Below are 14,544 nucleotides of genomic sequence, written 5' to 3'. Positions count from 1 at the left end.
ACGCTTCAGGCTCTCTGCCTTTATTCCTGATGAAGGGCTTTTGCCCGAAACGTTGATTTTACTGCTCCTCGGACGCTGCCTGAACTGCTGTGCTCTTCCAGCACCACTAATCCGGAATCTGGTTTCCAGCATCTGCAGTCATTGTTTTTACCATATAATAGACCCTGTCTTCTGGGACTAGGAGTTATTTCAATAGTTTTGTAGTGCTTTTTCTGCCCTTATTGCTCCAGTACCATAGTTGGAGTTAATTGAAGAAAGAGTGGATTTATTCTCAAGTTTAATTTGTCATACAAAATTCCTCTTCTTTTCTCACACCCTTTTTTGGGGGGAGGGGTGTGGAATTTAGTGCCATTTATAGAGACAAACAGATTTAGCCTTACTAGAATGTTTTTAGGATGTAATTAGAATAGTTAAAGGGGAAAAAGTATCTGTGGGATATTGACTGCCTTTTTTTTTTAGATATTCAAAGGTGCCATACAAGAGGTCAATGTATATGATAAGGGCATTTGAAATGGTGGCCTTTTTTAGTATAGGTAAAAAATTCATTGTGAAAAGGAAGCAGTGAATGAAGATAAATTGGATTTTTGTCAGGCTGAGACTATTGGAATGGTTCAGCTATTTATAACTAATATTCAAGACTTAGATGAAGAGACAGAGGTAAGTGATGAAATCATAAGGTAGCAGGTGGTGTATAGTGTGGGGACATATGAGGTTATTCACTTTTATAGCAAGAACAGTGTGTCTCTCCAGAGAAAAAAATATTTTAGCTGGAAAACATAAGCGAGGTTAAAAGTAAAGATTATAAGGAGATTAATTTAGATAAATGTGAAGTGCTGCATTTTTGGAAAACAAATCTTAGCAGGACTTATACACTTAATGGTAAGGTCCTAGGGAGTGTTGCTGAACAAAGAGGCCTTGGAGTGCAGGTTCATAGCTCCTTGAAAGTAGAGTCGCAGGTAGATAGGATAGTGAAGAAGGTGTTTGCCTTTATTGCAAAGCCATGATGTGGAGGTGCCAGTGTTGGACTGGGGTGCACAAAGTTTAAAAAAAAAAAATCACACAACCCCAGGTTATAGTCCAAAAGGTTTATTTGGAAGCACTAGCTTTCAGTGCACTGCTCCTTCAGCTACCTGATAAAGGAGCAGTGCTGCAAAAGCTCGTGCTTCCATGCAGCTCGATAAATCATGGACTTAAATTGAAGTAACTAGTGAATTGTGATTGACTGACAGAGACTGTGTAGGGTATTGCTCAAGGAAACAACCGAGTCCTCTGGAGCCATTTTGGTCAGGTAGAAATCTGTAAACAGTTCTAAGATGCAGAGTGAAAATGAAATGAATAAGACTGGTGGATATGAATTTGAACAAGTGAAATAAACCTTTAAAACCTTTTGGGTAGAATATTTAATAGAGGCAAGTACAGGGTTTTAAATGCTGTGCCTCTGGTTGATTATAGACCTGGATCCTGCAGTCTTACTTAGTTGTCCATCATGACAAATTCTGAATGCTTGTCCTTTTGGTTCCTTAGGTTCCTGAGATCATTAATACTATCCGTCAGGCTGGCAAGATCGTACGGCAGGAAGAGACACAGATCCGTGCACACGACGACGATTCTTTTGCTCAGAAATATGAGGTTCTGTTTGTCGGGAAGGTGACGGTGGCACACAAGAAAGCTCCTCCAGCTCTAATCGATGAATGTATCGAGAAGTTCAATCACGTTAGGAAACACAACACCGAGGGCAGTAAGGAAGGAGTGGAGCAGAAGCGGACTGAAAGACCACGAGCAGAGAATTCACGCTTCTTTCCTTCCAGACTTCCAACACCCTTAGTGCAAAAGAGGAACAAATCTGCTCCTAAACTGACCATTCAAGATGAACTTTCAGTCACACAGTCCCAGAGTTGTTTAGAGAAAAGTGGCTCACTTGACTTGAGCAGCAGTTCAAACTGCGATGGAGCACAATGTGGTGGCTTACTCGAAGCCCGGAAGCGTGCTGTCAGTGCACCGAATATTGTGCAACCAACTAACATGAAGGCAAATAGGACCATGCTGTTCACGGTAAGGTCTCATTGATTTAATCATTGCTGCTGTAACACTTCATCTTTTTAAAATGCAGAGAAACTTGTCATTTTCGCAAACTTGTGGATCTAGCATCACGTTAATCATATTATTTTCAGGCATCCATATTTTCAAAATGATCTTTGTACAAACTGAATCAACCCCATAACCCAGATTGGTTGTATTACTGCAGTGTTGTTCTGTTTTCTTTGGCTATTGCCTGAGATCATGACTAATTTGGGTAAGTTTCAACATCCATTTTCCTAAAATTCATGGCCATCCAGGCTTCCTTTTTGTTGTAGGTAGAATGCCTTGACTCTGGGATCTGTTTGCCTGGAGCAGAATGCCAGGGTTATGTGGCTGTTACTGGGCTAGAGTGCTAGCAGTTGCCAAGATACTGAGAACCGAGCGGAGCAGTTTGTGACTAAGGTCCTCCACATCCCTGTCCAGCATGCCCACTATGTGCGGTAACTGGTCAGGTTGGAAGTCTCTGATCGGCAATACCAGATGTGCGATTTTGGCCGCCTTGCTTAAGGAAGAGTGTGTTTGTATTGAATTCCATTGAAAGTTCACTAGATTGGTTCCACAGCTAAGAAGTTGAATAGATAGAGTCTGCATTTTGTAGAGTTTAGAAGATTGAGAAATTATTTCATCAATATTGAAGGGTAACCCCTGTTAAGATGTTTTGCTGGCTGAAGAATCAAGACTGTGGGAGCACAGTCTCAAGATAAGGGGTCAGTCATTCAGAACCCACTTGAGGATTGTAAACCTTTGGAATTCTTTACTCCAGAGGATTGTGGATGCTCTAACATTGTGTATTTAAGGCTGAGATAGTCAGGTTTTTGGAATTCTCAATCCAAGAAATATAGAAAATGAGCAAGAAGGTGGAGATAAAGTTGAAGATTAGCCATGATCATCTTGGCAGAGCAGACTTGAGAGGTTGTCTGGTATAGTCTTGCTCCCATTTCTTTCTTACTTATAATCATTTCTCAGTTTTTGTCTATTGGACATCCTGTTAGTTAGTTTTATATTATCAGAGAAACCTATTTGTTTGAGTGAGAGTTGTGTAATCAATTGATCCCAGAGTGTGCTGTCTCTGCTACTACAGATCTTGGGTAAAGAATTATTAGCCATGAGCAAATTCATTTTATCACCAGTTGCTTCTTCACAGTCTTCTGTTCAGTTGTAAGTGGTTTGGGGACAGTAAAGATCGTCTATAGTTCATAAGTTGCTAATGTCTGTGATTTTGAGATTCAGTTGGCATCTACTGTCAAAATAAATTTATACAAAGTAAAGCCAAAAATCTCCAGTTTGAAACAACACTAAATTTTAAATGGCTTTAAAATGATGTTGAGATTAATTGAAAGGAAAAGGTGCTGGATAAAGATAAGTTATTTTACATGAATAAGCTTTAGGATTCCATGGATGTTTAACAAGTTTAGAAAATGGAGAAAGCATAAAATGAAATAATGATATAGAAGCAAACAGGAGTAAAGTGAAAAATTTGAAGGACTAAAAAACTATACGAAAAATGACTGGCATTCAATTTAGATAAGCAATCAACAACCATAGAAATACAATGTGAAGATAACCAGGAGAAATATGATGCGAAGGGGGTGGAAGTTTGATGCTAATGGAATCTAGGAATACTGAGAGGACAGGTGGAAACTGGAATTTGGGATCTGATGACACAACACCAGTTTGAACCAAGTAGTGATCCAAATGTAAAAGAAGAAAATTATTGGAGAATTGAAGCAAGTTAAGAATCTATAATAAAAGTACACGTTTCAATTTATATTTTAATATATCCAATAGCCAGTGGAGAGGGTTATGACAGTCACGGTTGTAATTGTTAACTTTCTCAACCCTCCTTTTCGTTTGTCTTTCTGACAATAAGATGTAGGAGTAGGCCATTTAGTCGATCATGTCACAAACCTCGAGGGTATAGGTTTATGGTGAGAGGGGAAAGAATTAAAAGGCACCCGAGGGGCAACATTTTCACGGTGTGGTTCATATGTGGAATGAGCTGCCAGAGGAAGTGGTGAAAGCATATATAAGACAACATTTTAAACTACATTTGGGCAGATATGTGAACAGGAAAGGTTTAGAGCAAAATGGACAAAATGCAGGCAAATGGGATTAGTTAAGTTTGGGGAAACCAGATTGGCATGGATAAGTTGACTAAAGGGTCAGTTTCTGTGCTGTCTGACTCGGAGGTTGTTCTGCCATTCACTGAGATCATGGCTGATCTGATGATCCTTAATTCCACTTTCCTGCCTTTTCCCTATAACTCTTGATTCTCTTGCTGATTAAAAATCTGACCAACTCAGCTTTGAATATACTTATTCTACAAATTAACTACGGTCTGAGAGAAGAAATTTCTCCTCATCTCTGTTTTAAGTGGGTAACTCTGAGATTTTGCACTCTGCCTGAGATATTCCCACAAGGAGAAGAAACCTCTCTGCATCTACCCTTTTAAGTTCATTAAAAACTTTTAATGTTTCAATAAGGTCTCCTCTCGTTTTTCTAAACCTCCGTGAATATAAGCCCAATCTACTTACCCGCTACACGTAAGAAAGCTTCACCATATGCAGAATCAACCTAGTGAACCTTCTTGGACTGCTTCCTGCAGTAATTGTAATGAAGTCAGACCTCATAGACTATGTGTTCCATGGTTGGAGCTGTTAATCTGGTCCAATCGGGGAGCACTGCCTGATAAATAAGGAAAGGGGTGTTAGTCACCTGGTCACTTTGTGGGAGCTGGATCAATGTCAAGAACTCTGTGTATAAATAAAAGGTGACTTGATGACAGGATACCAGCCTTTGTGGAGTTATCTCATCTCCACATCATTTAATCATTTTAGTCCTAAGAGCTATGTCTGTATCGCTCTCCAAAGTTATTAATGAATTCAAATCTCACATTTTACTTTAGTGGGTTTCACAGCCATGCCCCAGAATGTTAATCTGGTGTTTTGGTCTACTGACATTTTCACTACACCACTGCATCCCCAGTTGATTTCAGCTATGGTCTGATGAATGCCTCATATACATTTAATAGGTTTTCTCTATTTTGATGCTCTATTCTCCTTTGAAATAAACACTAATGTTCGATTTGCCTTCCCTATTACTTGCTAAACTTGAAAGCTAGCTTTTTGTGATTCATTTACAAGGACCCAACCTCCCTCTGTGCTTCAGCTTTCTGCATTCTTTCTCCATTTAACTGATGATCATTCTTTCTGCCAAAGTACATCCCCTCACAGTTTCCAAATTCTATTCCATTTACTACGGTTTTGCCCTCTCATTAAACCTGTTTATACCCCTTTGCAGACAGTGTCATCCTCACCAAGACCATAAGACCTACCATCTCACTTATTTTTGCCTTCTGTAAACTTGGCGATGGTACATTTACTTCCATCATGCAAGGCATTAACATATGCTGGAAATAAATGTGGCCCCATCACTGACTCCATTGGCACTCCACCAGTTATAAGTTGCCATCCTGGAAATGACTGAATTCTGTTAGTTACCTAGTCCTGCACCCCAACACCACAGTCTCTTATTAATCATCCTGCATGTGGTTACTTATCCCACATGTCCTTCTTGGCACTTCTTTGTAAAACACACTGATTCATGCGAAGCAATAGCTCCGCTGTTGACTTGAGACCTTTGCTTCCTTCTATATTTTTACTTATCTAACTAGCCAACACCAGGCAACGTCTGCATGCAAATTACCAACTATCGGAGAGCTATTTCCAGGAGGGTCCAGTCCCACACTTGCTTGACATCTGCACAAGTGTATTTGTCCAAATTTCACTCTGAATTATGAATGGACTGCAGAAAGTGTTTAGAAAACGTAACCCTTATTTTCTTTCCTTCCTTTGGCTGTATCGAGACCTGAGAGTTTGAGTTAGGAAATATTCAGTCGCTCAGTGTAATGTTTTGCACTTTAAAACTTGCTACAAATTGTGAACATCTTTCTGGAAGGTATGTAATTTTCCTGTCAATGTCGGATGTTGAACAGTTTGGCCGTGAGAGGCTTTTATGTATGTCATAGAGTCATAGAGATGTACAGCATGGAAACAGACCCTTTGGTTCAACCTGGCCATGCTGACCAGATATCCAATCTAGTCCCACCTGCCAGCACCTGGCCCATATCCCTCCAAACCTTTCCTCTTCATATACCCATCCAGTTACCTTTTAAATGTTGCAATTGTACCAGCCCCCACCACTCCCTCTAGCAGCTCATTCCATACACGTACCACCCTCCAAGGGAAAACATTGCCCTTGGGTCTCTTTTATATCTTTCTCCTCTCACCCTCTAGTTCTGGACTCTCCCACCCCAGGGAAAAGACTTTGCCTATTTACCCTATCCATGCCCCTCATGATTTTATAACCTCTGTGGTCACCCCCCAGCCTCCGATGCTTCAGGGAAAACAGGCCTAGCCTATTCAACCTCTCCCTATAGCTGAAATCCTCCAACTCTGGCAACGTCCTTGTAAGTCTTTTCTGAACCTTTTCAAGTTTCACAACATTGTTCAGGTAGGAAGGAGACCAGAATTGCACATGATATTCCAACAGTGGCCTAACCAATGTCCTGTACCGCTGCAACATGACCTATATTCAATACTCTGACCAATAAAGGAAAGCATACCAAATGCCGCTTTCACTATCCTGTCTACCTGCAACTCCACTTTCAAGAAGCTATGAACCTGCTCTCCAAGGTCTCTTTGTTCAGCAACACTCCCTAGGACCTTACCATTAAGTGTATAAGTCCTTCTAAGATTTGCTTTCCCAAAATGCAGCACCTTGCATTTATCTGAATTAAACTCCATCTGCCACTTCTCAGCCCATTGGCCCATCTGATCAAGATCCTGTTGTTATCGGAGGTAACCTTCTTCGCTGTCCACAACACCCCTAATTTTGGTGTCATCTGCAAATTTACTAATGATACCTCTTTTATGCTCACATCCAAATCATTTATGTAAATGATGAAAAGCAGTGAACCCAGCATGATCCTTGTGGCACTCCACTGGTCACAGCCCTCCAGTCTGAAAAACAACCCTCTACCATAATCTCTGTCTTCTACCTTTGAGCCAGTTCTGTATTCAAATGGTGAGTTCTCCCTGTATTCCCTGAGATCTAACCTTGCTAACGAGACTTCCATGAGGAACCTTGTTGAATGCCTTGCCGAAGTCCATATAGATCACATGATAACCGCTCTGGCCTGAATCCTTTTTGTTACTTCTTCAAAAAATTCAATCAGGTTTGAGAGACATGATTTCCCACGCTCAAAGCCATGTTGACTATCCCTAATCAGTCCTTGCCTTTTTTAAATACATGGCGAAAGTGAGGACTGCAGATGCTGGTGATCAGAGTCCAGATTAGAGTGTGCTGGAAAAGCACAGCAGGGCCCAGCGCTTTAGGGAACATCTCTGGGACACCTGCACCAATCAACCCCACTGTCCTGTGGCTGAACACATCAACTCCCCCTCCCACTCTGCCAAGGACATGCAGGACCTGGGTCGCCTCCACCGCTACTCCCTCACTACCTGACTCCTGGAGGAAGAACGCCTCACCACACTTCAACCCCACGGCATCAATGTGGATTTCACCAATTTCCTCATTCCCCTCCCCCCCCCCCCATCTTACTCCAGTTCCAACCTGCCAGCTCAGCACAATCCTCATGACCTCTCCTATCTGCCAATCTTCCTTCCCACCTATCCGCTCCACCCTCCTCTCCGACCTATCACCCTCATCCACATCTCCATCCACCTATTGTACTCTTGGCTACCTTCTGATAATTTAAACTGCATTTATTTCAATGCAAGAGGCATAACGGGGAAGGCAAATGAACTCAGGACATGGTTAGGGACATGGGACTGGGATATCATTGCAATTACAGAAAAATGGCTCAGGGATGGACAGGACTGGCAGCTTAATGTTCCCGGATACAAATGCTACATGATGAAGGGCTTTTGCCAGAAATGTGCATTTTCCTGCTTCTCGGATGCTGCCTGACCTACTCTCTTTTTCCAGCACCACTCTATTCCAGGCACTTCAAAGACATGTCCATCCTGTCCCTCCGGATTCCCTCCAACAACTTGCCCACCACCAACGTCAGGCTCACTGGTCTGTAGAACCCTGGCTTGTCCTTACCACTTTTCTTAAATAGTGGCACCACGTTAGCCAACTTTCAGTGGTCTGGCACCTTACCTGTGACTATCAGTGATACAAATATCTCAGCAAGAGGCCCAGCAATCACTTCCAAAGCTTCCCACAGAGTCCTACGGTACACCTGATCAGGGTCTGGGGATTTATCCACTTTCATGCGTTTCAAGACATCCAGCACTTCCTCTTTTGTAATATGGACATTTTTCAAGATGTCACTATCTATTTCCCTACATTCTATATCTTCCATGTCCTTTTCCACAGTAAATACTGATGCAAAATACTTGTTTAGGGTCTCCCCAACCTTCTGTGGCTCCACATAAAGGCCACCTTGCTGATCTTTGAGGGGTCCTATTCTCTCCCTAGTTACCCTTTTGTCCTTAATATATTTGTAAAAACCTTTGGATTCTCCTTGACTCTATTTGCCAAAGCTATCTCATGTCCCCTTTTTGCCCTCCTGATTTTCCTCAGAAGTATACTCCTACTGCCTTTATACCCTTCTAAGGATTCACTCGGTCTATCCTGACTATACCTGACATGTGCTTCCTTCTTTTTCTTAACCAAATGCTCAATTTCGTTAGTCATCCAGCATTCCCTATTCCTACCAGCCTTTCCTTTCACCCTAATTGTCTCTGGGCTCACGTTATCTCATTTCTGAAGACTTCCCAGTTTTCAGCCGTCCCTTTACCTGAGAACATCTGCCCCCAGTCAGCTTTTGAAAATTCTTGCCCGATACCGTCAAAATTGGCCTTTCTCCAATTTAGAACTTCAACTTTTAGATCTGGTATATCCTTTTCCATCACTATTTTAAATCTAATAGAATTATAGTTGCTGGCCCCAAAGTGCTCCCCCACTGACACCTCAGTCACCTGCCCTGCCTTATTTCCCAAGAGTAGGTCAAGTTTTGCACCTTCTCCAGTAGGTACATCCACACCATGAATCAGAAAATTGTCTTAACAAATTCCTCTCTAGCTAAACCCTTAACACTATGTTAAAATCCTCTACCATAACCACCCTACTATTCTTACAGATAGCTGAGATCTCCTTACAAGTTTGTTTCTCAATTTCCCACTGATTATTAGGGGGTTTATAATACAACCCCAATAAGGTGATCATCCCTTTTCTTATTTCTCAGTTCCACCCAAATAACTTCCCTGGATGTACTTCTGGGAATATCCTCTCTCAGCACAGCTGTAATGCTATCTCTTATCAAAAACACCACTCCTCCTCCTCTCTTCCTCCCTTTCTAACCTTCCTGTAGCATTTGTATCCTGGAACATTAAGCTGCCAGTCCTGTCCATCCCTGAGCCATGTTTCCGTAATTGCTATGATATCCCAGTCCCATGTTCCTAACCATGTCCTGAGTTCATCTGCCTTCCCTGTTAGGCCCCTTGCATTGAAATAAGTGCAGTTTGTTAGTCCTACCTTGTCCCTGCCTGCCCTGACTGTTTGACACGCCTTGGCTCTCCACTGTACCAGTTTCAGATTAATCTCTTTCCTCACTATCTCCCTGAGTCCCAACCCCCCACCTTACTAGTTTAAATCCTCCCAAGCAGCTCTAACAAATCTCCCTGCCAGTATATTCGTCCCCTTCCAATTCAGGTGCAATCTGTCCTTCTTGTACAGGTCACTTCCACCCCAGAAGGAATTCCAATGTTCCAGAAATGTGAACCCTTCTCCCTGCACCAGCTGCTCAGCCATGCATTCATTTGCTCTGTCCTCCTATTCCTACCCTCACTAGGTCGCAGCACCAGGAGTAATCCAGATATTACTACTCTTGAGGATCTCCTTTTTTAAACTCCTGCCTAACTCTGTGTATATTCTCCCATTAGAATCTCAATCTTTTCCCTTCCTATGCCATTGGTTCCAGTGTGTACAATGACCTCCTGCTGGGCTCTCTTCCCCCTTGAGAACATTCTGCACCCTCGCTGAGACATCCTTGATCCTGGCACCAGGGAAGCAACACACCATTCTGATTTTTCACTGCTGGCCACAGAGACATCTGTCCATACCTCGAACTAGAGAATTCCCGAACACAATCATCTCTTGGAATCTGATGTACCTCTCATTATATTAGAGCCAGTCTCAATACCAGAAACTTGGCTGTTTGTGCTACGTTCCCCTGAGAATCCATCACCTCCTACATTTTCCAAAACAGTAAACTTGCTTGAAATGGGGATAGCTACAGAAGACCCCTACACTAATTGCCTACCTCTCTTCCCTTTCCTGGAGTTAACCCATCTATGTGACTGTATCTGCGACTTTTCCCCCTTCCTATAACTGCCATCCATCACATCCACCTGCTCTTGTAAATTCCTCATTGTCTCTGTCTCTCCATCTGATCCATTTGATCTGATAGGATTCACAACCAACAGCATTTATTACAGATATAATCCTCAGTAACACGTAAACTTTCCCTAAACTCCCACATCTGACAAGAAGAGCCTCTACTAAAGGCCATCTTTGCTTCTTTCAATCTATAGAACCAGCACATTGCCCTGTCTTATTCCTCTGCAAAATACTGCTCCAGGTTAAATTAATACTTATCCCTTATATTTTTAAGTTTAATCAAGAGACATATCTGAATGTAACATATAATCAAGAAAGAACCCATTCTACTCACTACTGCAAGCCTGCAGTAGGGTCACGCTTGAAATATTTATTTATCTGATTCTCTGCTGTGACCTCTCCCAAACAGGGTTCCTCCGAGATTAGTTGTGAATTTCACTGTTGGTTAATTTTCCAAGATGCACTCCGATGTCCAGCGATACACAAATTCAAACAGCAAAGACAGTACTGTGCAGGTTCAGTGCTATGTCAGTTAGCAATGTGAGCTTCTCTGTCTCTCTCCCTCACCCTCCCCCCCCCCCCCCCCCCCCGCCAAAGCATTGACCTCACCATGTGCTTCCTTTGTCTGTTCCTCTCCCTTTTAAAAGTGCTGTTGTTTTGATTTATTTCCTCAAGTTCTAAAACAATGCAACAGCACATAAAACAGTAATTGCCGCTCCTGGAATTCAAGGAAATCACCTCCAATACCTAAAATATCTCAAAGAAAGAGCAGTGTTACAGCCAAAAATGTTGCCCGTCCTCCATCTTCAGTTACCCAGAATGTCAGCATAGTAAAGGGCAAAATGCCTTTGTGACAAATAATTGTTCAGACTAAATGATGTAGATTACATCAAACAGAAAAGAAACAAAACCAAGTATTTTCAAGAACCTATATTTCAGTGTTATATTTGTAACGCTAATTGATTCTGTACTCCCCATTTACACTGGCATTGAAAAGAGAGTATTTCATTCTGATGTGTGGTTGAAGCACTGCTGTATGAACAGTACACAATGTTTGACTGCTTTATTGACCCAAACCACAGTATATTACAACCTTACATTGCTCCATAATGTTCTCACTGGTGCTCTGAAAAAAATATTTTGCTCCTCCCTGATCTCCTGGACTGTGCATCTCATGACATCTTGTCCCAGAGACTGGTCGCCTTCTACGTTTCAGCTCTTTCTTTCGTCAGATCTTTAAGCTCTTCACAACTACTCAGTAATTTGTCTTGTCTGGCAAATTATCACATTGGCAGTGACCATAGTAGTTGTTATTTCTGTGGGCCAACCATAGCCCGTATTTTCTGTCCGTGTTACGGATTTTATTGTCGTCTGGACTGGAAGTAGCTTAAAAATATGTCCCTGGGCTGTGCTCTGATGTTTCTCTCATGCTGCACCTCTCCCTCTCTTTTTCTAACATTGGCACCTTTTGGTTATTGAATGAACCCTGGGACTTGGTGTTCTCGGATTGTCAGTGTGGCAAAAACTGACTTTCAGATCCAGGGCCTAAGTAGCATGAGGGATGATTGCTATTCTTATAAAGAGTGCTGTCTTCTGTCATGCAGGGACTCTGGGCTTGGTTACAGGAACTGTATCCTCTGCACGCTACCCCAGTCAACTTGAGAGTCCCCAGTGTAGTGGGAAAAGCCATTTCTAGTCTGTGAGGATTTTAAGGTTGAACATTCAGCTGGGATGAGTCTTTATCTCTGAAGTCAGTTCTGTGTCAGTTGGCTGTGGGCAATGCACACATGTAGGATGGGCTGAATGGATTCGGATGGTGGTGTAAATTCCCTTCCTTTGACCTACCATTCTCTTTAAGTCTCTATGTGCAGGGAGTCTCATTTTTTTTCCCCTCCCTGCTGCAACTCTGCTTCATTTTCTCCTTTGGCTCTCTTTTATTTCTCAATTTGGATGGGAGTTGGGCAGTAACACGATGTGAAATGGCAGGAAATGGGACAACCAGCAGTTGCGATGGAAGGGGCGTTCTTGAAGTGCAGCCCTTAGTGACTCCTTTCCACTTTCTGTCACTCCTATTGCTGTCCCAACTTTTCTTGAATGGGACCACCTATTCGAACTGTCTCCCCCATCTTGTTTTTCTCTCATTCCTCTCATTATCCACCTTGCACCAGCTTCTACCCACTTGCTCATCCCTCCCCTTTTTCCCATCTGCCTCCTCCATACCTTCTTTCAAATATTAATGCCCCGATGTTTACAGAAAGGGTATGATGGAGGGTAGTTAGAGCTGGGGACAAGGAAGTCCTGGAGGATCTTGTGTATGGGCCTTATCAGAATTTTAATTTGTATGTTGCCTGGTCAGATGTCAGCTTGTAAAAATAATGGCAAGTGGAGAGTGGGGATGGTCCCCAGTAATTGGGGGCGGGGAGAGCCAGGGAAAGGTGGTTGGAAAGGGGGAAGGGAAGTCTCCATTGACCAAGGGGGAGGCTGGTCCTCCTCTAGTGGCTGAGTTGGGGCAGGATGGTGGTGCTGCAGCTCCATCTGGTCCATCTCTAAAAAGCATTTACCAACTCTGTCTATAGCTCCCATCGCCTTTCCAGTGCCCAGTTTTCCAAGCCCCTGAAAACTCAAATGACAATTGTTCATTTAAAATCTGGTTCCCAGGTGTGTTTGGAGAGCCTGATTTAAATATGATGAAATGTCCCAAGGCTCAGACACTTGCATGCCACCAAGCCTGCCACTGTCATGACAGCATGTGCACACAGGGTGGACTTGAGTGAGTTCCCCACTTTCTAATTCTTTAATCATTCTTTGCTCACCCGACCCTCTCTGATGTTTCGTTGGTGGGGTTTCGCTGGTTAATAACCTGACATCGAAATTTCAGTCACGCAGGAATTTGATGTTGGACCAAGATATTTTTCATCAAGTATAAACCCTGCAGTCTTAGCAGGCATGTTGGTGTTAATATGATCGGACTGTGGTGTGCATCGAATGTTGTATTATCTCTTTGAGACAGTGACAGAACAGAATCCTCAATGTTATGATGCAGAAGGAAGCCATTCAGCCCCTCATGCCTGCAACGACGCTCTCAATATTCCGACTTGGTGCCAATTTCCTGCCTTTTACCCATAACCTCTATTTAAATGACCAGCTCTGCCTCACTTCCAGGCAGTGCATTCCAGACCTAGCCACTTTGTGTGAAAAAGTGTTTCCTTGCCTCGTTTTGTTTTGCTTCTTCAAATCACTTTAAATTGGTATCACCTGGTTCTTGATCCTTTTTATGAGCAGAAACTGTCCTTACTATCTACTCTGTCCAGAGCCCTCATTATTTGGAAAGCTTCTATCTGAGATCTCCTGGGTCCTTCTCCTCTTTGGGAACAGCAAGTATTCAAGGCTAGAATTGTAATTATCTTCATTTTTTTTAATGTTGTCTTGTGTCTAGTTAAGGTGATTACTTGTATGTTTGCACAGGAGTTTAATTCTAAGTACCAAATTTAGGAGCGTGTCAAAGTCCTGGAGAGAGGGTGCAGAAGTGCTTTATTAGAAAGAGACCATGGATGGGGAACCACTGAAACTGGAATTGTTGTCTTAGAGCAGAGAACGCTAAAGGGCTTGATAGAGAGAAAGATAAACTCTTTCCAGTGACTCCAAGGTCAGGACCAAGAGTGCACAGATTTTATATAATTGAGGAAAGGTAGCAGAAGGGAGATGGATATAAAGAAAACTGTCATGACTGATTATGAACTGGAGTGCGCTGTTTGAACAAGTGGTGGCAGGAGATTCTGTAATAACATTCAAAAGGGAACTGGATAAATATTTGAAGGAAAGGCACTGCAGGACAATTTTAGAAAGAGCTGGGAGCTGGATATTTCCTTCAAATAATACAGACATGCATAATGTGTCATCACAATAGCTGTGTCATTATATCTTATTTTTTTTCCCCTTTTAATATTTGTTCTTAGGAGAATTGCCAGAACCATGAGTAAGCTGGAGTAGAGTAACTAAGATTAGACCGTTCAACGCATGGTGCAAGGATTGATT

At 42.4% G+C, this 14,544-nt stretch overlaps 1 protein-coding gene across 5 annotated transcripts in view; it reads left to right on the top strand.

Annotated features, from left to right (window-relative positions):
• tbc1d1 (TBC1 (tre-2/USP6, BUB2, cdc16) domain family, member 1) overlaps positions 1 to 14,544 on the top strand; it is a 296,242-nt gene that overhangs the window by 127,237 nt on the left and 154,461 nt on the right. For all 5 annotated transcript variants that reach the window (XM_043693132.1, XM_043693142.1, XM_043693152.1 and 2 more), the window contains exon 2: positions 1,525 to 2,052. In XM_043693132.1, the coding sequence (XP_043549067.1) occupies positions 1,525 to 2,052 (528 nt within the window). The remainder of the gene's footprint in view (positions 1 to 1,524; positions 2,053 to 14,544) is intronic.

Source organism: Chiloscyllium plagiosum, chromosome 1, assembly GCF_004010195.1.
Source record: "Chiloscyllium plagiosum isolate BGI_BamShark_2017 chromosome 1, ASM401019v2, whole genome shotgun sequence".
Lineage (NCBI taxonomy): Eukaryota > Metazoa > Chordata > Chondrichthyes > Orectolobiformes > Hemiscylliidae > Chiloscyllium > Chiloscyllium plagiosum.
Note: the sequence above shows the minus strand (reverse complement) of the source record. Positions and strands in the feature narration are given on the sequence as shown.